General features: G+C 49.2%; 1 protein-coding gene across 1 annotated transcript; it reads right to left on the bottom strand.

Annotated features, from left to right (window-relative positions):
- Nucleotides 1-222: 222 nt before the first annotated feature.
- EXOSC10 (exosome component 10) lies at nt 223-25,002 on the bottom strand. The gene is made up of 25 exons (XM_047870836.1): nt 24,847-25,002; nt 21,911-22,047; nt 19,855-19,978; nt 18,219-18,323; nt 17,764-17,929; nt 17,271-17,385; nt 15,375-15,450; nt 15,059-15,169; nt 14,714-14,857; nt 13,998-14,188; nt 12,824-12,980; nt 12,522-12,670; nt 12,289-12,339; nt 11,524-11,635; nt 9,703-9,753; nt 9,448-9,526; nt 9,252-9,361; nt 7,461-7,556; nt 7,062-7,136; nt 4,653-4,740; nt 3,527-3,600; nt 2,829-3,000; nt 2,005-2,066; nt 1,016-1,092; nt 223-360 (listed from the first exon to the last, which is right to left on the bottom strand). The coding sequence occupies exons 1-25, from the start codon at nt 24,955-24,957 to the stop codon at nt 330-332; spliced, it is 2,664 nt and encodes an 887-aa protein (XP_047726792.1). The 5' UTR covers nt 24,958-25,002; the 3' UTR covers nt 223-329.
- Nucleotides 25,003-26,130: the final 1,128 nt, after the last annotated feature.

The raw sequence follows: 26,130 nt of genomic DNA, 5'->3' as shown, positions 1-26,130 counted from the left end.
ACAGGGTGCTCTGTGTTTTCTGGGTGCTGCCCTTTTCTGAGTCATAGGAGATTCTCCTGTGTTCTCTCTCAGGAATGATTCTGGACTTCTCCAGAAATCACAGTGTCCTCCAGGGCACGCTTACCCACAGACAGCCGGAGACGGTGATCTGAACAGGGTGGGATCTGTCCTCTCCTGCCGGAACTGTGGTGGCAGCAAAGGAAAAGTCAGGAACCCGCTTTCTTCCAGTAAGAATTATTTTTAATGGTTTAAAAATGAGTCTGTACAAAACCAGCACCACCGTCTGGTGCTTCCGGTCCGCTGGGGAATTCCAGGGGTCTCTTCCAGCGCTATCTCTTTGGCCAGCTGTGCCTGAGACCTCTGCGGAGACAATATGAAAACAAGAGTTAACTTCTTCCAGTTTGGCTGGAGAGCTGCTCTCAGCTGTTCATAAAACCTTGCAAACCTTAATGCACAACTGGGGGAGCCTGGTTTGTTGGCGGGGGGGGCGGTGGTCCTGGACAACTGAGCTTGGCAGTAGGGTGCCCCCCCACCCTGGCAGACAAGAGCGGGCTGGGGCAGTGCCCTGGGGCCCAACGAGGGTGGCTGTGCTGGCTAAGATCTAAAGGCAGATTCCCTCATCAGGCCACCCCCCAGGGGTGAGTCCTCTGGTTTCAGGGTCTGTCCTGAGGATAAGCGTTTCAGGTTCTTAACTAAAATTTTCTTAAATGACAACCCACATTTACTTCACTGATTTTTCCCCCCCATTCCTCAGAATTGGGCTGATCTAGGAAAATTCCAAGCCTATCTGCTCGGAGGTGACCCCGAGGCAGCTGCGTGGCGATAGGTGGTGAGTGACAGGAATCTGAGTCTGGGACACAGTAACAGCACTCGGCAGTCCCTTCCCCTCCTCCCAGCTCGGCTTTCCTAGAGTGACCGGGAGGGATCTGCTCCAGTGAGGCTCTCTGGGTCTTTCCAGCTGAGACCTCTGAGCCGCTGCTGGGTTTGCGGGGCCACGCCGGCCTTGGCCACATACCTGTCTGGCTTTCCGCTTGGAAAGGACATGCTTTTGTTTCCCACCGACTGTTTAAGTTTTTTGGGTATGGCGCATTTCTGAAAAGATAAAAAGAAAAAAAAAAAAATCACTTTGGCTGAGTGATAACCTGACTGCAGGAGACACAGGAAACAGCTCAGAAGGCCCTCCCGAGACACCAGCGCCGCCGGTGTGACTGGTTTTCTCTCCACTGGACGTTTCTGGGTGCTCTGAAGAAAAGGCCGTCCGGAGGAGGGCTCCACACGGGCCTCAGCCTCCGCGTGCAAATTTTCGGCCACTTTTGGCTCCGACTGGCACCACGGCACCCACGGGGGCGAATGCAGGCTTGTGCCGGCCCAGAAAGGAGTGTCTGTGGCCTGCGGCTGTGATTCCCATGGTAGCAAACCGCATGCCAGCCTTTACGGCCTCTTTAAAAAAAAAGCTGTTTTTTTTTTTTCTTTTTCTTTTTATTGCTGGAAGAGCTGACGGGTATTGTCCGGACTTGGGAAGGGATGAGGTGAGGGCAAAGATATGCAAAGGAAGATGACTGATGATTCCTAGCTGGGCTCTCTTCCCAGCAGTGGAAGAGGGAAAAAAAAAAAAAAAAAAAAAAAAAAAAGCACCACGAGCACGTGAGAATTCTCAAGCAGATTTCTATTTTTCATGTAAAAATTTTTTTATTTTAGAGAGAGTGTGCGTAAGTGGGGGACAGGGGCAGAGGGAGGCAGGCAGAAAGAGAGGGAGGGAATCTTAAGCAGGCTCCACGCTCAATGCGGAGCCTGACGCGGGGCTCGATCCCACGACCCTGGGATCACGACCCGAGCCGAAGTCAAGAGTCGCATGCTTAACCGACTGAGCCACCCAGGTGCCCTGTCTTTCCTTTTTTCTTTTTTTTTATTAGCTGTATCTTGTGTTTTGTTTTTTAATTTTCAATCAAAATATAGCTGACATATACAATCTCACTAGTTTTCGGTGTCAAATACATGTCTTACCTTGCCAGATGGCATCTGCTTATTTGGATCAAACTGGGAAGAAGGTTTCGATTTGCTGTTTCCTGGAAGGTAAGAGAAGAGAGACGCCAGCGATCACGTACAGGAGTCAGTACACCCAACGGGCGGACTCCTGGGTGGGTGCTCGGTGTTCAGGAAGGGTGGGGCTGTCAGCCTGCTGACCCCTTTACGAGGTGGGCCGATTGCTGACACATTTCCACGTGTCACGCTCCCAGTACAGAAGGACAGCCCGAACACTCGTTTCTCACAGATCTATTCTCAGCTCAGGGCAGGTGGCTACAGCACTGGCTCTTTTTCCACCGAGGAAACCCATTCTGGTCTGTGTGCTGGTCAGATGCCACTGTCGGGAACTTGGGCTGTGAGGTGACAATCCTGCGCTACCTTCTCTCTCTTCAAAGGGACGTGGTGCCAAGGAGGCTGCTCTAGAGTCAGGAACGCCGCCTGTAGCCCCTCCAACGTACACGGACTCTGACGGGCCAAGGAAGGGCAGAGCACCTCAGGGGCGTCAGGTTTCTTCAGTAAACTCCTTACCATGTTTGTGTGTCTGAGAAAATGTGTTTCTGGGCACAAGCTACAGTGAGGAAAGACCACGCGTGCCATCTCGCTCAGCTACCAGAGAGGCCCCGGCAAGTAAGGCCCAGCACAGGAGGGCGGCGCTTTCTGTCCGGGCGCTGCAGGCTCCTAGGGCGCCGGTGCCTTGTCCTTCTCGGGCTTAGTCGGTGCCTAGGGCACGCTTGCTTCGCGCTACAGTTCCTCCCCCCTAAGGCGGCCAGACATTCCTTAAAGGGCACCAGTCCCGGCCTCACCAGCAAAAGCCTTGAAATCCGACTTGCTGTAGTCGTAAGGGGTAAAATCTTTTTCTGGCAGATCCGGGTCTTTTGGCTTCTTAGAAGTTTTGAGTCGTTTCTTCTCTTGTTTCTGCTCTGTGGTCCTCGGGTCACTTGTCGTTCGCTCTCTCTTCTTGGCGGCGCTTTCTAGCTGTAGAGGGAAGCAAGCACGGGGGTAGGTGAGACAGACGGACGGTCCCACTAGGGACTCCGCCGCTGTGCTGGCAACTGGAAGGGGAGTGCGGGCCGTGAGTCTGGGCAGGGCTAGGGCCACGTGGAACAAATCCCTCGCTAGAGAATGATGGCAGGTCACCGAGGAAAGATGGGCTATGTGCTCTGGAGGGCTCTAGCGGGGTGGAGAACGAAATACATACTAGGGCAGAGCAGGACGGTAGGCAGGCTTGGCTGTTAGAAGCTTCAGCACCTTATCTACTACTAGAGTCAGGGGTACGGTCTGTTGAGCGTAAATTCAACAGAGGAAATCATCTGAGAGGAATTACGATATAAACTTTTTTGAGGGGAAATAAGGCAGGCACTAACTGACAAGCCAAAATGGACGGGGAAGACATAGCATTTAATTTGAACCACAGGGCAAGCCCTCCTGCCATTCGAGGAAAATCCTGGCCACAACCAGGGGCATCGGGTTTCCTAAAAGAAAGAGAAGGGCCGGCACGTACGGCAGCCTGCTGTCGGACGGACACGGCCTGTTCCGCTGTTGCTTTGTACTCTTCCCTGGCCTGGTCCCGGGCGGCTGCAAGAGAGAGCACTGTCTGTGGAGCTGCTGCCTCCGGCAGCCAAGCCTCCTTCCTCATCCGGCTGCTCCGGCTGCCGGGGCCGCCACAGCCAGGGCGTCCTCCCTGCTCCCCAGCCTCCCGCACCGGCCCCTCTCCCCCAGGCTTGGAAGAGCGGCTGCCTTGAGGCTCAGGCCTGGCTGCTCTCCCCACACTCTCAATCTGACGGCCCACCTGCCCCTCTCCTGAGAGCCCAAGCTAGACGTCCACCACCTACGTGACTCCTCCCTGAGGACGTTTCAGATGGACCTCAACCACGGCACATCGAGGACCAGAACGAAACCCAAATTGGCGCCCTGTGCGCTCTTACTCTGTTGCTGGCCACCCTCGTCTTTCTAATCACTCAGGCCCAAACCTTCTGGCGAGTCGGGTGAGGCACGCTGTCAGTGTCACCACCGGAAACGTCGGCTTCCAGCCGCTCGTCCCCTCACCTGGGTTACCACCCTGTCTCCTACCTGGGCTCCCACTCCTGCCCTCTCCACTGGGCCCTCCGTGGCCCCTGAAGATCAGTGCAGGTCACTGCTCCACTCAGACCCTCCAGAGCTTCCCAGTCTGCTGGGAGTATAAGCCGTGTCCTCACAACAGCCCTTCCTGCTCTCCTCCCCTCAGCCGTGCTGGCTTCCCGGCCTCTCTCTGTGCGCGCCCGACAAGCGACCGCCTCGGGGCCTTGGACTTGTGGGGCTTCCCCTGGAAGCAGCCTGTCTTTGCTCAGTGTCACATTGATTAGACTGCCTTCACCAAACGCCACACGGAAGCAGCCACCACTCCCCCGTGCCCGCCCCCAAGCACCTCCTACCCCTCTCCCCGTGGAAGTGTCTCTGGCCATCTGAAAGGACAAACGTTCACAGTAGGCTGTCCACTGTCCCCCAGGAAAAGGCAAGCCCCGCAGGCAGGGGCCATGCCGTTCTGTTTGCTGCCATACGGGCACTTTGTTGAACAAACAGAATGATGTCCAAGGCCCGTTCTTTGACAGACACACCGACGGGCTGACTTACAAGGAAGTGAGCACTACCTGTTTGCTCCGCTGCCTTCTCCTTGGCAATTTCTTTAGATTCTTTGCGTACCTGCACCTGGCTCGCCAGCTTCCAATGGTTGCTGATCTACAATGAAAACAAACAAGACAAAAACGCTCCGAAACTCAGCCACCCAGGAACGCTGTATTTTTTTAATGGGGTGATACCGGACATGCTAACCTAACAACTACACATGTTCTAAGTCAGAAGTTCCAAATCTGATGACACACACACAAAAAAATCCATTTTATTTATAAAATCTTTACCAAGAAGGACAAAGGGCAACTGTATTGCAGGCACTGAGCCGGATGCATTCCCATCCGTTGTCTCATTCAATCCCTTCTAATAATCCCCGGGACAAAGGCATTATCATCACCCCCACTTTGAGATGGGAAATAGGTTCAGAGAAGCTAAATAACTCGTCTGAGGGCCCACGGTTAGCAAATGGTGGAGCTGGGATTCAAGGCAGGACTTCTCAGGGCTGTTTGCTTCTGTATGAACATTTGCCTGCGGTCAGGACGCATCTCGCTGACATTAGACAGAAGCACGGTAAGGGACGTACAGTTGCCGAATGGGCCACAACTGGTGGGGGAAGAGGGGGAGAAGGCATAAGATCCACCTGACTCCCCATTTCTAAAGGCAGGAGGCTAACCACCAGCGACAGGGCAGGGGCCCGTCAGGTTTCTGGCCTGACCCTTGGTGCCTAATGAAAGAGCGGGAGGCAGACGGAGCCAGGCCGTCCATCTGACTGGAGCAGGAACTTCCTGCAGGAAGGAAGAAGGCTTTTAACAGACAATTAACAACGCTGGCTCCCAGGAACATCTCATGGGGCTCCAGGGAAGGTATTTCCTTATTCCTCATTATGCTATTAAAAACAAACCAAACAACAGAAGACAGAGTGTTTTAAATTTAAGCTGTCATCTATAAGAGCCTTAAAGTAATATTCATATATAAAAATGCATCAAGCTGATCTACAAAGAACTTATCAAACTCAACACTCAAAAAACAAATAATCCAGTGAAGAAATGGGCAAAAGATATTAATAGACACTTCTCCAAAGAAGACATCCAGATGGCCAACCGACACATGAAAAAATGCTCAACTTCACTCATCATCAGGGAAAGACAAATCAAAGCCACAGTGAGATACCACCTCACGCCTGTCAGAATGGCTAACGTTAACAACTCAGGCAACAACAGATGTTGGCGAGGATGCGGAGAGAGAGGATCTCTTTTGCCTTGTTGGTGGGAATGCAAACTGGTGCAGCCATTCTGGGAAACAGTATGGAGGTTCCTCAAAAAATTAAAAATGGAACTACCCTACGACCCAGCAATCGCACTACTAAGTATTTATCCGAGGGATACAGGTGTGCTCTTTCGAAGGGACACATGCACCCCCATGTTTATAGCAGTGCTGTCGACAATAGCCAAAGGATGGAGAGAGCCCAAATGTCCGTCGATGGATGAATGGATAAAGAAGATGTGGTATATATATACAATGGACTATTACTCGGCAATCAGAAAGAATGACATCTTGCCATTTGCAACTATGTGGATGGAACTGGAGGCTATTATGCTAAGCGAAATTAGTCAGAGAGAGACAAATATCATATGACTTCACTCATATGAGGACTTTAAGAAACAAAACAGACAAACATAAGGGAAGGGAAACAAAAATAACATAGAAACGGGGAGGGGGACAAAACATAAGAGACTCTTAAATATGGAGAACAAACAGAGGGTTACTGGAGGGGGTGTGTGTGTGGGGGGATGGGCTAAATGGGTCAGGGGCATTGAGGAATCTACCCTGAAATCATTGTACTATATGCTAATTAACTTGGATGTAAATTTAAAAAAAAAGGAAAAAAAAAGGAAAAAAAGGCATCAAGCTGTACACCTAACATCTGTGCACTTTGTGACATATAAATTAAACTTCAATTAAAACCAAAAGCCTCAGGGCACCTGGGTGGCTCAGTCGGTTGAGCGTCCGACTTCGGCTCAGGTCATGATCTCACAGTTCGTAGGTTCGAGCCCCGTGTCACAAGCTCTGTGCTGACGGCTCAGAGCCTGGAGCCTGCTTTAGACTCTGTGTCTCCCTCTCTCTCTGCCCCTCCCCTGCTCACGCTCTGTATCTCTCTGTCTCAAATTAAAAAACAAAAACAACAACAAAAAAAAACATTAAAAAAAACCCCAAAAGCCTCTTTCTTAAAAGGTTCCCAAATGCTTCTGAAAGTCAGAATAAAGTTCTCGCCTCTCTCTCTAGAAGCTATGCTTATATGTATTTATATATAAAGCGTTTTCTGTCTTCAGGAGGTTCAAGATGGGCTTAAGACAAGAGCTAGTTCAGATAATTAAGAAGTCTCCTTTTCCTAGAAAGTCACTCTTGGAAAGGATGGTGAGTCCACTTACTTCATAGATTTTTGATGACGGATCAAACTTCGCTGCCTGAGAAACGTGAGCGCGGCGTTCGAGAGAAGGCAGAAACTGGAGGGACGGAAACAGTCGTGTTAAAGGCGGTCAGGAACTGGACAGGGGGTTTCGGTTGGTGTCAGCATGGGAGGCCTCGTTCAGAGCATCAGCCGAGCCATAGCTCACTGGCATTTGAGCGAGGTATCCTTGCCGGTTTCATCTGAGAAGATCCCGACTCCATCCCAACCTGGACACCAGGGACAACGAACGGACACACTGGATTCAGGGGCTCCCTCTTTCCTGGGCTGTCGGCCTCTTTTCCAGGCAAAAGGCCCCTACAGCGGCAGAAACCTCTGCCTGTTCCGTCAGCCCTCAACTAGATACACAACGCTTACTTACCATCCTAAATGGATTTTCAAAGGACTCCATTATGTTCTGGGCTTTCTTCTGTGCAACTGTTAGTGGGCCCTTTCCACTCTCTTCAGCACTAGGTTCCTGCAGGGACAAACAGAAAACGATCAACTCATCACCGTCATCATTTTGTGGGAATACGATACAAGCAATGGCATAATCGTAACAGTAATAAGAATACTGGCTAAGTTTTTAGGGCTCTTGTCTGCATAAAGCACTGTAATAGCCTGTAATAGCACACAGTGGGGTGTACTTAACATCTATTTATTAAACCAATGAACTCTCACTGTGTCCTTACAGACCATTAAAGTATGTGGTATTATTCTCCCCATCTTACAGATGAGGAAACTGAGGCACAGAGAGGCTAGGTCTTCCAGACCCCGACGGCTAACAGCGGCACAATGAGGACTTTAAACTTAGGTCCATCTGGCTCTAGAACTCGAGGTTGTAACCGGACACTCACAAATGAAAAAAATTACACACTTTTGCAGGGAATCAGGACAATTCTGCACCAGGGTGTTGCTTCCAACCGGGTTCAGCATGCATGCTATCCTTCCGTGTGCTCTGTGGTAGCAGTCTTGCCACGCAGGGCACAGAGACACGACGGTTTGTTAAGTACAGCGCTTCCGTGTTCACACGGCCCCAAGTTCACGCTCGGATTTGTAGCTGCTGAGTCACCTTGATGACTCAGTTAAAGCGCCCAGATTTCTCTGGTCACGAGTTACTGAAGCCAGACCCAATCTAAGTTTATGTGATTAAGTGAGAAAGTTAACTCTCAGGCACCAGGTCTCGCAGGCGGCATTTTGTCTTCCTGGCTGCGGCCTCGCGCTCTGGGGTGATTCTGGAACCTCCGGAACCGCCCAGCTGTTTCTCACGTGAACACCTGCTAAGCTCGATCCTCGTCTTTGTCCAAACGGATCAGACGCTTGCTTCTCTTTCTTTCCAGAAATTCTGAATTTTTCCTCTACCACCTCTGTTGTTGGCAGTATTCAGTCTTACCTGTGTATTTTCCCTTCATCCTGGTCATTTTGGTATCTACCTATCTTGACCAACAACCACACCGTTCATCCTCCCTTTGCAAACAGCCTGAAATTCCAGTACTGGCAGAAACACCCACTAGGGAGGACAGACCGGACAGGCTCCGTCACAACCCAGTGCGTATTCCGGGAACACGGCCTGACCCAGGTTGGCCACACTCGGTCCCATACTGGACGGGGTCACGACCTACCACGACTCGGCCCCTCTTTGGGATGGGAAACACGTATCTCCCCGCTTCCCAGTGCCCTCATATCCTGCCCTTCGCTTTCCTTAATCGGCCAGCGTAGAGAAACGCATTTCAAAGCCTAACCCTCTTTTGCATCCAGAGCACACGCGGATGGCACCGGGGCGTGCTGGGGCGCAACGAGCTACGCTCACGAGAGTGCTCAGCCGGCCCCTTCCGGGACTCAGGCCGAGCCGCCTCCACTGTGGCTGTCGGGAAGGTCCTGCTTATGGATCACCGTGGCCCACGCCCTCCTCCCCGCCAGGCGTTAGCGCTCTCGTCAAGATGTTAACCCTTCCTCGAGGATCTCTTCACACAGAGCTCAGGAGACAATCCTCCGCCCATCTCTCACAGACTGCTTAGCAGATCTGTCTCCACGCCTGTCCCCTCCGGCCTGGGTTTTACTTCTGGCATTAGCGTCCACAGTGGATGCGACGCTCCAGGCATACAGCCTGTCTGGTAAAGCCAACAAATCCCTGCCGGTCTACATCACCTCACCGGCGAGTCCCACTACTCACGTTAAATAACGTGATGACAGCGGTAGCGATCAGGCATTTGGTCTCTGGAGGGGCGTCCTCTTCTCTTTGGTCAGGGAAGAGGCTTGCCTGTTTCTGCATGGGCACGGGCCCTACAGGGATGGAAGCCAGTAAGGTCAAAGCCTAGCGGACAGCGTGCAAGGCAGTTTCCAGGGCATTCCAGAGGCCTCTACGTTACCGTCGCTTGCGACGACAGGGTAGCCATCTGAAGGGGCGTGGGAGCAGTCGTGGGGTCCAAAGAGAACATTCTCCAATCTCTACGTCAGAAAGAAACCGACAGGCCTCATGAAAGCCTTGCAAGCGTGCAGCAGCTTTTCACTACTGTGCTGGGGGCTGCCTCGGACAGGGAGGTTTGTCCTGCACCGGCTCTGACTGGTGTCCCCCCCCCACCCCGCCCGCCCACTGGAAAGAGAGGACAGATGCAGGACCATACCTCGGGACTGGGCAGCGGGCTGGTCTTTTTCACGCCGGTTGCCACTTCAGACTGAGGAGGAAAAATAAAAAGCATCTGAGGAAAGGTACGCCAGTGGGGCGCCTGCACGTGTTTCCCTGGCATAGACTGTGCCCTTCACTAGACTGTCGTTCACGAGCCCAGAGATTTTCTTTCGTCCTTCATCCCTTACAGTGCCTGGCGATATGATCAGTTGGTACTCGGTAATTATCTGTTGAACGAAAGAATGAAAGCCTTTCTCATGGCAAGGGACGACGCAGCAGATTTGCAAGAGCTTGAAAGAGATTCTTGTCTAGAGACCAGGGTTTCTCTTTCCCTGGACAAGCTGTAGAGCCAACAAAGGAAACTTTAACACGAGGACTGAGATGTGTATATCTTTACACATCCTAAAGGAATTGATTTTAAGTTTTTCTGGGTCAATAATCTTTCAAAAAAATTACAAATATGGTTTACCATATGCCAATGTTACTACTGAGGCAACACCGTTAAAAATTGTCCCCTTCTAGCTCGGAGCCTGGAGCCTGCTTCAGATTCTGTGTCTCCCTCTCTCTCTGCCCCTCCTCTGTTCACGTTCTGTCTCTCTCTCTCTCTCAAAAATAAAGATTAAAAAAAACCTGCTCCCCCCCCCCCCCCAAATACAAACCAAGACACGTAGATCTATCCGAACATGCTGTAGCATCGACACAGGCATGTGCACACACACACACACACACACACACCTGCCACTGTGCCCACACCCGGTGCCACGTGCGTGGAGATGCAGGTAACCGGACTTTTGGCTGGCTAGCCTGCCTTCGCCTGAGTTTGTCGAAAGTTTGGCATCTCCTTCACAAAATCAGATCTTCCTGAATTCCCCATTTCTATCTGAGGCCCTCCTATTTTCCCAGTCACCTAGGCTTTATATTTGGAGTGAGTTGTCCTAGACTCCACTTCCATTATCCCCAAATCCACAGTCTGAGAACACGCCGGGGTACTTCACCCGGTGCTCAAAGAAAATGGCAGTTGCTTTCATCGTCTGTTACTAATTCCCATCGACCTTTCTTCTGATGGCGCTTCTTGTTCATGTTCCTTTCCTTCCATTTCTGGGACCGCCAAACTCACAAGACGTTATCATTTCACATCTTGGACCCCTGTCAGGCTTCCAAAACATGCTCCCTGGACTGAGACCCTCAATCCATTTTTTTTTAAGTTTATTTATTTAAGTAATCGCTACACCCAATGTGGGGCTCAAACTCACAACCCTGAGATCGAGAGTCGCACGCCCCTCCGAGCCAGCCGGGCGCTGTGACCCTCAATCCATTTTATTCCACCAGGTTAACTGCCTCCCAACAACAGCTAACTGGCCCAGTCATTAGACATTACTTGCTGTTGACTTATTGAAGACAGGATCATAAAATAACAAAGATGAGCTTTAGCTTTTCACTGTCATCAAGGAGACATGTCTACTGGCTTTCCTAGCCCCTATTATTTTCGTGGGGTTAAAAAAAATTTTTTTTTAAATTTTTATTTATTTTGGGGGGGGCAGAGTGTGAGCGGGGGAGGGGCAGAGAGAGAGGGAGACACAGAATCTGAAGCAGGCTCCAAGCTCCGAGCTGTCAGCATAGAGCCTGACGCGGGGCTTGAACTCACAGGCCGCGAGGTCATGACCTGAGCCGAGGGTGGACGCTTAACTGCCTGAGCCACCCAGGCGCCCCTCCTGGGGTTTCTCTTTAGCACGGAGACCAGATCATGTATGGAGAAGACCACAGGTGCCAGCAGACAGAGCCTGGTGAGCTGAGAACCTTTGGCAGCAAAGCTTCTTACCTTCAGCAGGGGCATCTCCCGAGCCTGCTGGATCAAGAGGTGCATCTCATTGATCTGCTGCCGTACGAGGGGTGGAACAGGGTTGCAGCAAGCTATGATGCCCTGGGGTTCCCTGAAGACAAGGAAGGACAAACTCATCACCCCGGGACACGGCCCTCCGAGGCTTCCAGACAAGCACGGTGATCGGGGAAGCCCGAGCGCTACGGCTGAGGGGAAGACCAGGGAGACGAGCTCCTAGCGGGGGGCAGTCGGGGCCAGCCGCTTCCGCATGTGCTCTCTGCTGCGGCAAGCTTGGAGGAGGTGGCCCCTGCAGCCTGCCTCCGGCTAACAGGGAGAGCTGGAGAGGGGCACCACAGCCCTGCCGAGCCGCTGCACTGCAACGGGGTCAACAAGAGATGACGAATTTGGATTCTCTGCGTATGCTTCAATGAACATCATAAAGCATTCAAAACCCCAAGATTCCAAATTACAGAGGAGAGCATCTGTGACACTTTCCTCCCTTCAGAGTGGGTACTGGAGGCTCAGACTCACAGCGGATCCGATCTGAGGCGTAACCATTGAAAACGGCTGCAGTTCAGAAGCTTTAGTTCCTACTGGGCAGTCCAAGGGAGGAAATTCTGAATCCTTGGACTCGTGAACTTCCTTAGAGCACTCATTTTCTCTGAGTCAACAGCACTGGGGTAATAACTATCAGAGAGGCTGATTTTTGAAGGATAAAATTTCTCTGTTGAGAAAGTCAACATATTTATCAGTTCTCAGACTCACTTGGGCAGTTCTTCAGCTATCTTTAGCATCATGTGGTTTGGCAGGACGTATCTGGAACAAAACACACAGTGGTAGCACGTTAAATTCAGCCAGCGAGCCCCATTAAAAGGCTACAACCCGGGAGGGGAAAACGTAACACACTTTCAGGGTGAAAAGAAAAAAGCCCATTATTTCCTTGTCACCCGAGCTGCTCAGTCTAGGAGCAGATATTAAAAGAACGTCTAATCCCTTACCCGTAACTTTCATCTTCCCTACGAGCTGTTTTATCCCTCCAGGCAAACAGCAGCTGAAAGGCTGTCAGCTGCTGTGTGTTGAGATGCTTCTTCTGCTTCCTATACAGTTCGAGGTAGGATTCGTCCGTGAAGATAGGTTTGATGAATTTCTGCAATGCATTACAGAACATTCAGGATCAATGGGAATCAGAATTGTGCCCTGGGCTCTTGAAGACGTTTGGCTCTTTTCCTCTGTGTAAAGAACAAAGCAAAGCACGAGGACCCGGCCCGAGACAGGGTGGCCGTGACCGGTGACACTGTACCTTGAGGCAGATGTCCCTGCTCCGCTGCCACACCACCTGCAGCTGCACGGGCTGCTGGTTGCCTCGCTCCCACAGCTCCAGCCTCATTTTATCATAAATGTAAAGCAGGTAATGGGTGTCATCTCGGGCGTAGTTGAGCATTTCCTCAGGCAGAGGTCTAGAATTGCAACAGAGGCAATAATTTTGCTGGTTTCTGCCCCGGGTGTGGCAATGTAAGCTATGTGCTCTGAGGGTGCTAATAAGACTTTGGCTCCTTTTAGTATCACAGCCAATACTCCAGTTATGGCGACATTTCCTCCATCTTAACAGGACAAGCCACTGTCTCCACGGTTGGGGAGAAAGGGCAGCAGGTAACGATGTGGTTGAAAATAGAGACACTGGGATCCCGAGTTTGAATCTTAGCTCTCAATACCTGTCCTCGGACAAGTCACTGGGCTCACTTTCCTCACCCGGGAAATGAAGGCCGGCACCTCACAGGCTGCTGTGGGGACCACCCAGCACAACATCCCCGAAGCTCTTAGCTCAGTGCTTGGCACATGGCAAGGGTTAAATAACAGGTAGTGGCTTTCAGGCTTTGTCAGTTTTCATCTTCTATCTGGGCTTTGTTAGATCCTCTTTGGAAGTTCTGGTGTGCACAACTGGAGGAAAGCTCATGGGAGGAGGCTGCAAACAACAGCTGCAAACTCAGGAAGCCGGCCACCTGACAGTGATCGAGCTGAGCCCAAACCCCGGAAAGTGTGGCAGGACTCCACCAAAATCTCACACTCTAGTAAATACTCATTATAAGGTGCGATCACCTACATACCTTAGAATTCTTTCAGACCTCTGGGAATTCACCACACACACGCACGCACGCACACACGCACGCACGCACCCATCCCGACTGCAGAGATCTGAGTTTCAAACGAGAGACTGGCAGGGATACAGACACGAACACGGCACACCTCTTCCAACCTCTATTCCCGAGAAGCATGGTGTGATAGCCCTACACACACTCCACGTGGTCACCCTAACACTTCCAGCTGTGCTGGAAACAGCTGGAAGAAAGACCAGCGACATTCAACTCAAGGTTTGGCTAACGTCACAGTCTGAACAGAGGTCTGCGGGGACGAGACGCTGATGGGCACCCATGCTTCCTGCGCCATCAGCATTTCCTCGTTAAGCACAAACTGACCGTATCCTCCAATCAGCCAGCTGAAACTGTTTGTTGGATTCCACGTTGCAGTAGAGTTTCAGCAGATGGTCCAGCGAGTGCCTGCCCAGGTTAAGAAGGCGTGCTGCCTGATGGGTATCGAACATGTTCACTACATACAACCCGAAGTCTTTCTGTAGCCATTCTATGTCTGAATCAGCACCGTGGAAGACCTGAAAACAAAGCCGGACTCAGGGGGTACAATGTGCACGAGGCCACTTGTGCCCCGAAACACACTCTACCTCTAGGGGATTATAACTCTGGAATTAGAAGCCAGAAGGCAGATTCAGATGCGTTCAGTTTTAAACGCTTCTTTTAGTTTGGACCGACAGCCTTCTACGCTCCTAATGGCACACTCTTCAAGTCTGAAACTGCTAACAGCCAGTGATTCTGAGAAAACAGCTCCACTGGCTTCAAGGCTAGTCATTAAGTCCGCAGGATCCTGATGGCATGGGCTCACTGCAGGAATCCTTAACATGACGTACCGTCGCCCCGGGTGGTAACGAGCTGGAAGCTGTATCTTAGGCTGTTCTAACTGGGGCTTAGAAACAAAAGCAGTTTAGCGTGGGGGATCCGAGTGCAGGAAATTACAATGATTTCTCTCCACGTCACCAGGTCTACGTTGAAATAATGAAACAGTAAAACGAAAGCACTTAAATCCTGCGCTCATGCGCCAGGGCTGGAAAAGGCTGGCTGACCTTAACGATGGCGGGGTCTGTGAGGCTCTCATTGAGAATGTACATGTCACTTCGGAGCTCCAGGGTGTCGACAATGAAGTCTTCTGTTCGGGTGGAGATCTGCATCAGGCAGGTCAGCCCCAGGAAGCTCCTGTAGGAGTGGTGCTAAAACCCGGAAAGAGGGGAGAACAGGGAAAAATGATCTTGCTAGGCTTTCCTTTACGGATTTTAGGAGGCCAGCTACAAAAGTTACAAGGCTGATTGGTCTCTGCCAAAAAATAGATCTGTTGGTATTAATTTTATACTCCTCAAGTAGGTGCACTCATAGAGGATGTAAAATTTCACTCAAGGTCATTCACAACTTACCTCTAAGTCTACCGCAAACTCCTGACAAGTCAAGAGCTTCTCATTGAGCTCCACCAGTTCGTCCAGGGAGGATACAAAATGGCAGGGTGTTTCTCCCACAGGCCTATATAACTGGAGCATGAACGCACAGGTCGGAAGAGAGAGGAACATTACGAATCATCCTTCGCTAAAGCACAAAATGAATTAGGAGTTCAAGAAATGACTCAAAGTTGCAACCTTCTACTTTAAAAGATACTTAAAGAAAGCCAAGATTGCATGGATTGGATTTTTCCTGGGCTACCTGGCCATCGTCCATAAACTGAGTTTGGATGCTAACCTGGGGTTCTGGCTTTTGAAGGACTGAATCTGGTGGAGTGAAGTGATCTAGTTCATACTGATAAGGATGTGCGAACCTGAATAAACAAAACAAAAAGAAAAGTCCTTTTGAGGAGTTTTGTGATTGAAGGAAGAACAACTGCTTTAATCCAATTTGTAAAGACAAATGAGCAAAGAACACTGTGAAAATATCTTCTCTCTATAAAAAGCACCATTATTTCAGTGAGAATTCAAGGGCATCAAAAAAAAAAAAAAAGATCATGTCATACTGGTTCACCCTTATAATGTGATTAATTAAAAATCTACTGATTCATGGGGCACCTGGGTGGCTCAGTCGGTTAAGCGTCCAACTCTTAATTTTGGCTCAGATCATGATCTCAAGGTTCATGGGTTCGAGCTCCACACTGGGCTCTGCGCTGATAGTGTGGAATCTACTTGGGATTCTCTCTCCTCTCTCTTTCCCTTTCTCTCCCTCCCTCGCCCTCTCCCCCTCCCCCTCTCTCTCCCCACTCTCTGCCCCTCCCCTGCTTGCGTTCTCTGTGTCTCAAAATAAATACACTTAAAAAAAAAATCTCATTTATAAAAACCTGAACTCTTATTTCAAAACACTGTATGACTGCCACTGTGGATGATAAAAAAATGTGCAATGTAGAATTCCTTGTGGTTTGGGGGGAAAAAACACAAACCTGTGGAGAGAGAGAGGGAATGGGGCAGGTATCTCAATTGGTCATATGCTAAAGGCTCTATTTTTTGTTTTTCTGTCATCTACTTGCATAAAAACCCTAAATCTCTGAGTTCCTTGAGGGCAGGGCCATGAGTCATCACCTTTATTCCTTTGCACCTGCCTGTGGCCTCATGGTGCAGAGCTGGGGCCGAGGGCATGCCGCTAGGGCAGACTCCAGCTATATGTGAGAAAAAGACCAACACCAGCAAAGTCATTGCCACCTTTTTCTTTCATACGGAAGGCAAGGTCCCTTTGTCTATTTTAAGCAGTTAATTATTCTTTTTTAAATTTTAATTAATTTTTAAAAGTTTATTTATTTCAAGAGAGTGAGAAACAGAGAGTGTGTATGTGAGCAGGGGAGGGGCAGAGAGAGAGGAAGAGAGAGAGAGAGAATCCAAAGCAGGCTCCGTGCTGTCAGTGTAGTGCGGGGCTTGAACCCATGAACTGGGAGATCACGACATGAGCAAAAATCAATAGTCAGATGCTTAATCGACTGGGCTGCCCAGGCACCCCTACGCAGTTTTTTGCAGATGCTTACACTGCCAGTGCAAAATGCCGTCTCCTTACTGACTTTTTTAGCGGGCCCCTATCTCATGCCTGGTGAGAAAGGCAGAATGTCAGAGAGGAAGGACAGTTTTTTTTTTAACATTTATTTTTTTGAGAGAGAGAGACAGGGCATGAGCAGGGGAGGGGCAGAGAGAGAGGGAGACACAGAACCCGAAGCAGGCTCCAGGCTCTGAGCTGTCAGCACAGAGCCCGACGCAGGGCTCGAACCCATGAACCATGAGATCATGGCCTAAGCCGAAGTCGGCCGCCTAACCGACTGAGCCACCCAGGTGCCCGTAGAGGAAGGACTGTTTTAAGAAAACTGGAGGTTTCGAGTTCTGGTTGTATGGGAAGTCAGCATCTCTCGGTGGGGGTGGTGGGGGTGAGAGCGAGTGCTACCTCTGAGGACTGGTGACGGTTACCCAAGATGTCACCTGTGCAGGCCCTCTGTGAACACCAGCAGGAGGTTTGACCAAAGAGATCCACTGTTAGGATAGTGATAACAATCACCCATGCCTCAGATTCTCTGTTTACACGGATATATTTTACAAGAGTGAAGCCGAGTGAGAATGCGGCATAAAGGCAATAATCACTCACGGCAGAAAATCCCGACAGGCAAATACTCACATGTCCTGCTCCACCTGCTGGGTTCTCTGCTGATGGATGAAATCAGCCAGGGCAGGGGGGACATCCAAGTCCTCTGGACGATCCTGTGGGCGTTCCCTCCTTTCTTTAGAGAGTGCTAGAGACCCAAGGAGCAACAAAAACGTCATCCCAGGGTGTCTGGCTGGCTCAGTCAGTTAAGCATCCAACTTCGGCTTAGGTCATGATCTCACAGTTCACGAGTGCGAGCCCCACATTGGGCTCTGTTCTGACAGCATGGAGCCTGGAGCCTGCTTCAGATTCTGTGTCTCCTACCCTCTCTGACCCTCCCCACTCGCACTCTGTCTCTCTCTCTCAAAAAGAAACATTAAAAAAACAAAAACAAAAATGCCATCACAAAAGGGGTGAATACATTCACATCTTGTCTAGTTATGGAGGAGTTAGCTGGCTCCTTCCAAGACAGGGAGGCGGGGGGAGACTTTTCCCGCTTTCTTTAGGCAGAGCCTGCACGACTTACCCTGAGGGAGGGGTTTCTGAGCGTTGGGCTTGATGAAGATCTTAGGAAGAAATGGCGTGTTGGAGTTGTCGATCCTTTCTCGGAATTTAAGCTGAGGCCGGGCGATGTTTTTGGCATGAAGCAACCGGAAAGTTTCAGATTTTGTTTTTTTGCTATATTCTCCTGCCTACGATAACAAATACAAATAGCTTATAACACCGCAACTCATCGATGAGAAATACAAATCCTATTTCTGCCTTCCAAAAGCATTCATTTGAGAGTGTGTGTTGTGGATTAGGTTGCAGGGTGCAAAGGAGAGAAGAGGTAATTAGGTTGTGCCTGTCCATGAGAACAAGTTGGGCAGTGGCCAGTTCTGTGTCCAATGAATCAGAACAGAAATGCAGACTTGCACGGCCAGGGGCCCTATTGTAAAGCTGGCATTAGAAGCTCTAGTCCATCTGAAAAGCCTCCCTCACCTTGCGGTTCCAGCTGGACACTATTGTCTTGGGGACCTGTAATCCTGCAGGGAGGACTGGCTGTTGGTTCTTATTCACACCTGAAGCTTCATCCAGTAAAATACCCTAGGGGCAAGAGACAACAGTTCAGGGTTAACAGGTTAATTATTTGACATTCTTAAGAAACACATTCAGGGGCGCCTGGCTGCATCAGTGGGTTAAGCGTCTGACTCTCGGTTTCAGCACGGGTCATGGACTGGCGGTTTGTGAGTTCTAGCCCCTGCACTGGGCTCCGTGCTGACAGTGCGGAGCCTGCTTTGAATTCTCTTTCTCCCTCTCTCTCTGCCCCTCCCCCACTTGCTCTCTCTGTCCCTCTTTCAAAATAAATAAATAAACTTAAAAAAAAAAAGAAATATATTCAAAGAATCATGCGTGGGAACATATATAAACACACACAAGAAAGTCAGCCCAAATAATTAAAACATTATTTGCTCAAAGACAGGGCAGTAATTGACCACTCCCAACCCTTGATCAGTTTCCCTGACAACTCTCAGTTGAACTGAAAATTGAAAAATGATTAAACAGTGTGATCTGGCCCACAAAAAGAATCAAAAAGACCCTAGACTGTAGCTATTAAATAAGGAAGGATGGTACTCAGAGGGAGAATGGAGGGTGTTTTGATCCATTCTGCCCCATTGAAGCAGACATAGGGTATCAGTCTGGGCATCCAGATGACAAATGGTAGCATGGCCAGACTTGAAATCATAAAATATGAGAAACTGCTGAAGGACCCATGGGCATTGAGACTATGAGAGGGATGACTTCACAGGACAGGAGTGTGTGATTTAAATATCTGCAGGGCTGTCACATGGTTGAGGGTTCAATTTGTTTTGGACGATCTCTGTGTATTTCCTGCTGTAGAATTGGGCCTAAGTAGACAATAAGCCAGATCATATGATCCACATCTCCTTCTAATCATGCAAATCAGGCTGTTTAGCAGATAGTAGATAACAGTGAAAAAAAAAAAAAGACTCAATTTTGGTTAGGCTCTGTACCCAGAAGCCTCTTCTCTCGCAATGCAAATAGGACTTGCAAACCTGGAACGTGAATTTCTTAACAGGCCTCCACTGAGCAGTGATAGGTTGAAGTAACTTATTTGAAGACAACTGTGTTATCTTTGGGGAAAAAAAGCCAACTGTCAGGAAGGGAATGTCATTGGAACAAGAAATGCTAAATTTCTGGGGCGTCTGGGTGGCTCAGCTAGTTAAGCATCTGACTCTTGATTTCGACTCAGGTTATGATCTCATGGTCGTGAGACCGAGCCCCACGCTGGACTCTGTGCTGAGTGTAAAGCCTGTTTGGGATCCTCTCTCTCTCTCTCTCTCTCTCTCTCTCCCACTCTCTCAAAATAAATAAACACTTAAAAAAAAAAAGAAATGCTAAATTTCCTTTTCATTTCCTCAGATGCTGGGGTTTCTTTTCATATTTTAATAATACAAAAGCTCCTCATTTGTTAATTATCTTTTTTTTTTTTTTAAAGATTTCATTTTCAAGTAATCTCTATGCCCAACATGGAGCTCCAACTCATGACCCTGAGACCAAGCCAGCCACGTGCCCCCATTTGTTAATTATCTTAAGAGTAGGGTGAAACACTCACCACTCTTTCCAGAATGACGTCGTTGGTATCGACCAGCAAATCAAACTTGTCCTCCAACTCTGTCACTTTACTTCGGTCCTTAATGTTGCTTCGACACCCGTGGTACTGCATTACTCTGCTCATGCTAAAAGGACAAGAAAACCAAGGTTAGTTTGTATACCTTTATTCATTTGTTCCCAGTCTGAGAGAAAGCTTGAAAGGCTTGACTTAGACTGTTCCCGATACTTTGTGATCAAACTAATAGTATTTGCACCCTTATAGCAAAGTTGTGTGGCCTTGGGCAATTCCCTAAATCTCACTCAGACTCACTTTCCTCACCTGTCAATTGAAGGGATGGAAGAAATTACTGAAAGCTTCCTTTAAATTCTAAAGAATGCATCATACTACGTAAATAATACACTCCTCATTCATTGCTTTATCATGAAATCTAAAAGAGATTCTCTAACTCTGTCACATGACAGTTAAACAAAAACACTGTTTGTGTACTGTCTGTCCTCATACTCTTATTAAAAAGCTAATCCTCACGTCCCTGCAAGCTGTATGAGAGACTCTTGGATCTAGGCTTTCAAGTCCCATGTTATTCAAAAAGATTCACATATAGTGCAAGAGTCAATGTTTTTTAAAAGTTAAACTCAAAAGGTACCAAATAACATTTCCCTAATCAAAATCCATTGTCTTGGGGGACCTGGGTGGCTTAGTCAGTTGAGCACCTGACTCTTGATTTCAGCTCAGGTCATGATCCCAGGTCGTGGGATCAAGCCCTGCATCAGGGTCCACTCTGAGCATGGAGTCTGCTTAGGATTCTCTCTCACTCTCTCTCTCCCTCTGCCCCTCTCCTCCGCTCACTCTCTCTCTAAAATAAATAAAATTGGGGCACCTGGGAGGCTCAGTCAGTGAAGCCTCTGACTCTTGGTTTTGGCTCAGGTCATGGTCTCATGGGTTTGCAGGATCGAGCCCCACGTCAGGCTCTGTGCTCATAGCAGTGCGGAACCTGCTCAAAATCCTCTCTCTCTCTCTCATCTGCCCCTCCCCTGCATGTGCACACACTCTTCCTCAAAATAAATAAACATTAAACAAAATAATAAAAAAATGAAATAGATGAGAAAAATCCACTCTTTAAAAAAATTTATTTTTTTAATGTTAAAAATTTTTTTTAAATTTTATTTAAAACATTTTTTTGTTTATTTATTTATTTTGAGAGAGACAGAGAGAGCACGCAGGGGAGGGGCAGAGAGAGAGGGAGAGAGAGAATCCCAAGCGGGTTCTGCACTGTCAGCGTAGAGCCCGATGTGGGCCTCGAACTCATGAACTGCAAGATTACGACCTGAGCTGAAACCAAGAGTTGGATGCTTAACTGAGCCATCCAAGTGCCCCTAAAAAAAATTTTTTTTTAAATGTTTATTTATTTTTGAGAGAGAGAGAGAGAGAGAGAGAGAGCACAAGTGGGGGAGGAGAAGAGACAGAGGGAGACACAAAATCTGAAGTAGGCTCCAGGCTGTGAGCTGTCAACACAGAGCCCAACACAAGGCTTGAACTCAAACTGTGAGATCATGATCTGAGCTGAAGTCGGACACCCAACCCACTGAGCCACCCAGGAGCCCCTATTTTTTTTTTTAAGTTTATTTATTTATTTTGAGAGAGAGAGTGCATGAGTAGGGGAGGGGCAGAGAGAGAGGGAGAGAGAGAATCCCAAGCAGACCCCATGCTGTCAATGTGGAGCCCAATACGGTGCTCGATCATGTGATCAGTGAGATCATGACCTAAGCCTAAACGAAGAGTCAGACACTTAACTGAGTGAGCCACCTAGGCGCTCCAAGGGTTTTATTTTTTTTTAAGTAATCTCTACATCCAACGTGGGGCTGGAATTCACAACCCCAAGATCAAGAGTCACATGTTTTACTGACTGAACCGCCCAGGTGCCCCCACTGTCTCATTTTTATATGTTATAGGTCTTGATAGCACAGAAAAATATGATGAAGATCAAACTAATCTAGGAAAAATTATCGTCTTCTTTATATTCATTATTCTCACTGTAATAAAATAATAGAGTACTCACCACTGAAGCAGCCTGTCTCCCTGTGTTTCACAAAATGCCTGGAAACCAGGAAAACTTCGGTAGAAATCATACTCATCGCCAAACTGTGGTAGGCCCCCAGATGCCTTGGTGACTGCCACCACTGACCCAAGAGCAAACTGTCAAAAACCAGAAAAAAAGCATTTTTTGTTTAAAGTTTATTCATTTATTTTGAGAGACAGCGTGTGTGCATGCATGCAAAGCAGTGGGGGAGGGGCAGAGCGAGACAGAGAGAGAGAGAGAGAGAGAGAGAGGGAGGGAGGGAGGGAGAATCCCAAGCAAGCTCTGCACTGTTAGCACAGAGCCCGTTCTGGGGCTCAATCCCATAAACCGTGAGATCATGACCTGAGCTGAGATCAAGAGTCAGACGCTTAACTGACTAAGCCACCCACGCACCCCAAAACAAGCATTTTATCTATCTATCTAACTATCTATCTATCTATCTATCTATCTATCTATCTATTATAACAAGCATATTTTAAACACGGGTCCCCATTCATTCAAAAGCTCATTTTTCTCAGGGCGCCCGGGTGGCTCAGTCAGTTAAGCGTCCGACTTCAGCTCAGGTCATGATCTCACGGTCCGTGAGTTCGAGCCCCGCGTTGGGCTCTGTGCTGACAGCTCGGAGCCTGGGGCCTGCTTCGGATTCTGTGTCTCCCTCTCTCTCTGCCCCTCTCATGCTCTCTCTCTCTCTCTCTCTCTCTCTCTCTCTCTCTCTCTCGATAATAAATAAATGTTAAAATATGGGCGCCTGGGTGGCTCAGTCGGTTAGGCGGCCGACTTCGGCTCAGGTCAGGATCTCGCAGTTTGTGAGTTCGAGTCCTGCGTCAGGCTCTGTGCTGACTGCTCAGAGCCTGGAGCCTGTTTCGGATTCTGTGTCTCCCTCTCTCTCTGACCCTCCCCCGTTCATGCTCTCTGTCTCAAAAATAAATAAAACGTTAAAAAAAATTTTTTTTAAAAAGCTCATTTTACTCAAGATTTACTATATACAATACATTGTGCTAGACGATGCATCTTCACACATTCAACAAATATTCATTTAGTGCTGATTTTACCTCAGGAACCAAGTTTTGGAGCTTACATTCTTGGGAGAGTGGGAGAGGAAGACTAAATACATACAAGACTAATATTCAAAATGGCCTGGGTTTGGGGATGCCTGGGTGGCTCAGCCGGTTAAGCGTCCGACTTAGGATCAGGTCGTGATCTCACGGTTCGTGAGTTTGAGCCCTGAGTCGGGCTCCCTAGTCAGTGCAGAGCCTGCTTCGGATCCTCTGTCTCCCTCTCTGTCTGCCCCTCCCCTGTGCTCTCACTCTCTCAAAAATAAACAAACATTAAAAAAACAAATGGCCTCGGTTTGAATCTTGGCTCTGCTACCTATCAGCTGTGATCTTGGGTAAGTTGTTTAATTTATCTGGACTTTAGTTTTCTCCTCTGAAAAAGAGGCATAATAAAAGTGCGAGCCCCATAGAGCTGTCGTAAGGATTAAATGAGCTAATGAGATCAGAAAAGGTAGTGCTTGGTAAGCACCTAAGTGCTACCATTATTACCACTCAAATTCAGGTCCATGAATTTTCTATGGGAATTGACTTCCATGTTTCCATTTAGGCAAGCATCTAAAACGTAAGAACATTCTAGATCCTTTCACTGACCAAAGTATGACCATCACTGCCCACGACTGGACTTGTGTTTGTGTTCCAGTTAGTGCCAAGTGGTTCTTTATTTTATTAAAAAAAATTTTTTTTTTCAGCGTTTATTTATTTTTGGGACAGAGAGAGAGCATGAACGGGGGAGGGGCAGAGAGAGAGGGAGACACAGAATCGGAAACAGGCTCCAGGCTCTGAGCCATCAGCCCAGAGCCCGACGCGGGGCTCGAACTCACGGACCGCGAGACCGTGACCTGGCTGAAGTCGGACGCTCACCCGACTGCGCCACCCAGGCGCCCCATATTTTAATTGTGGTTCGATCATGAGAAAAAAAACCTGAAGTGCTGTCATAAAGAAATCATGGTTGGTAACATGAAGGCCAAACGACACCACTGTGAGTTGTGTAATGAATGGTTCCAGTTGGGAGGAGAGGGGGAGAGAAAGGAGGTGGGATACATGGTAGCTGGTGAGCATGAACGCCACCCAATCAGGACCATGGCTAGTGGTCCAAGAACTATCCCAGCCAAACAAATGAATTAATAATGACATCTGCTAATGATGATCCACCTAGCTGAGTGGAGGTTGGGGGAATACACGGTGCTAATTTACAAATTATTTTAGTTTTGTGGATTTGTAAGAGTTATGCACGAGGCATAATTAAACCTACTTTTGTTTGTTCATGTTTAAAAAGCATTACACAAATAATTTAGATGAACCCTCTCTGTGTTCCTCCGAGGAGGCAATGGTAAATGTTCTAAGGCACCCAGAGGAGGCTGAGTTGGTGGCAGCTGTTACAGGTGACATTACACCCAGGGTCTGGGATTATATAGGACTGCACCGCATAAGAGGAAAGGAGGATCATCCCGGCCGCGGGAGAGGAGGATGCCCATGCGGCGTAAAGCAACCGAGCCCCTCCGGGGAGTTGGTCAGGTGGCTCAGGCCCGGGCGGGGACGAGGGCCCGAGGGCTGGGGACATCAGGGTGACAAGGAAGCCCTTCCCAAGACGCTGACACGGCTCTCCACACCCGAGGCTGCATGGGCTCAATGTGAGAACGAGGGTCCTGGGAAGCGGGGCGTCCCTCAGTGTTCGCGTGCGATCACCGCCCGGGAGGGGAAGTGAAAGACTGTGCCCGGCTCGGACAGCGGCCTCTCGATCCCTACCCGGGGCCGGCAGCAGCGCGCGTGCGGCCGGCTGGGCGGCCGCCGACTGGATCCGGGCCTACCTCTGGCCGACTTCGGGCGGCTCCCGATGCCCCAGAGGCACAGCAAACTTACCTTCACGAAGCTGTCCGCGTCCGGGAAGCCCGGTAGCACCATCTCCCCGTCGGGTTTGGCCGCGCTAGTGGCCGACTGGGCCTTGGGCTCCCGGGGGCTGGGAGGCGCCATTTTTCCCAGCCTGCACGGCTCTTCTCGCGAGAGCGCCTCGGGTCGACGCGACGTGCGCGCACTACGCACGCGCAAAGGTCGTCTTCTCGGGGGACGTGCTGGCTGGGAGTGTGAGTTGCTTTTCGTCCCTGAGCGCCGCGGCGGGGGAGTTTACGTTTTCTCTTTCACCTCTTATCGTATCTTCTTGATAACCTTGTGTTTTACGGTGGGACCCGGGGGATCCAAGTATCCTCATTTAAGGCCACCTCCTCGCAAGCTCGTCCCGTGCCCGCTTCACCCGCTTGGTCGTGTCTCCTGTAATGATGCCCTTTCTCCGCCCAACTGTGAGCCACCCAGGCTTCCTTGTAATGGTGCCCTTTCTCATTCCTAACGGCCTACACGTGTGCTGGCATCCCTGCGACAGAGACACAAAACATCGCCGCACACCTCCTTCCAACAGCCGTCACGTTTCTCTTGCCCTTTTTAGGTAAACTATTGGAGAAGGCGTTTTCCTGCCACACGGGCGGGCCCTCCAACTCTCTTGACCTCCTCCAATCAGTCATTCCCCCCCATCTGCACCGCTGGAAGCACTCTTGCTGAGGCACATATGGGGAACTCACACATTTGTTAAGTGAACCTGGGAAGAAGGGCTTTTGTTCGGAGGGAGGCAGTTTGGGCAGCCCAGGAGATGGTTGGGAAGGTTAGTGGGGTGTAGCCTTTCTCCTAAGTTCAGGGGTGGCACACCTTTAACAATTCATTTGGCTTAGTCAATGTTCAGTAAACATTAACAGATCCCATTATTCAGACTGCCCTATTAACAGAAATATCCTAGTAAGAGAACAGTCGTTTTCACTCTCCCCCCTCCCCACTGGCAGGGTACCCTGGCAGAGCAAAGACCTAGCCTGGGTCATTTTAACAACAAATATTTTCGAGCACTTATTCCGTGTGGCTCAACCTAATACCACATTTCAGGCTGTTTTGTGTGCTTTACATGTATTATCTCGTCCTCAAAACAACCTTATGGCCTAGATCATACTATTCTCCATACCGTCAGAGGAGGAAGCAAGCATAGATTGAATAACTGCACAAAGGTAGTTTGAGGTGGAGTTGAGATTTGAAACTAGGCAATTTGACACCACAGCCTTAGTTCTTTCAAACTACTTTACATGCCTCCCAGAGTTTTAAGACCTAACC

Source organism: Prionailurus viverrinus, chromosome C1, assembly GCF_022837055.1.
Source record: "Prionailurus viverrinus isolate Anna chromosome C1, UM_Priviv_1.0, whole genome shotgun sequence".
NCBI lineage: Eukaryota > Metazoa > Chordata > Mammalia > Carnivora > Felidae > Prionailurus > Prionailurus viverrinus.
Note: the sequence above shows the minus strand (reverse complement) of the source record. Positions and strands in the feature narration are given on the sequence as shown.

Bases quoted from the DNA above. Each gene is read 5' to 3' on its own strand.
- EXOSC10 (XM_047870836.1), bottom strand. From the start codon at position 24,957: ATGGCGCCTCCCAGCCCCCGGGAGCCCAAGGCCCAGTCGGCCACTAGC. The intron at 14,858-15,058 runs GTAAGTTGTGAA...TCCGGGTTTTAG, and splicing joins AGTTTGCGGTAGACTTAGAG to CACCACTCCTACAGGAGCTT. The intron at 9,362-9,447 runs GTAACGTAGAGG...CCATCCCTGTAG, and splicing joins CCCTGTCGTCGCAAGCGACG to GGCCCGTGCCCATGCAGAAA.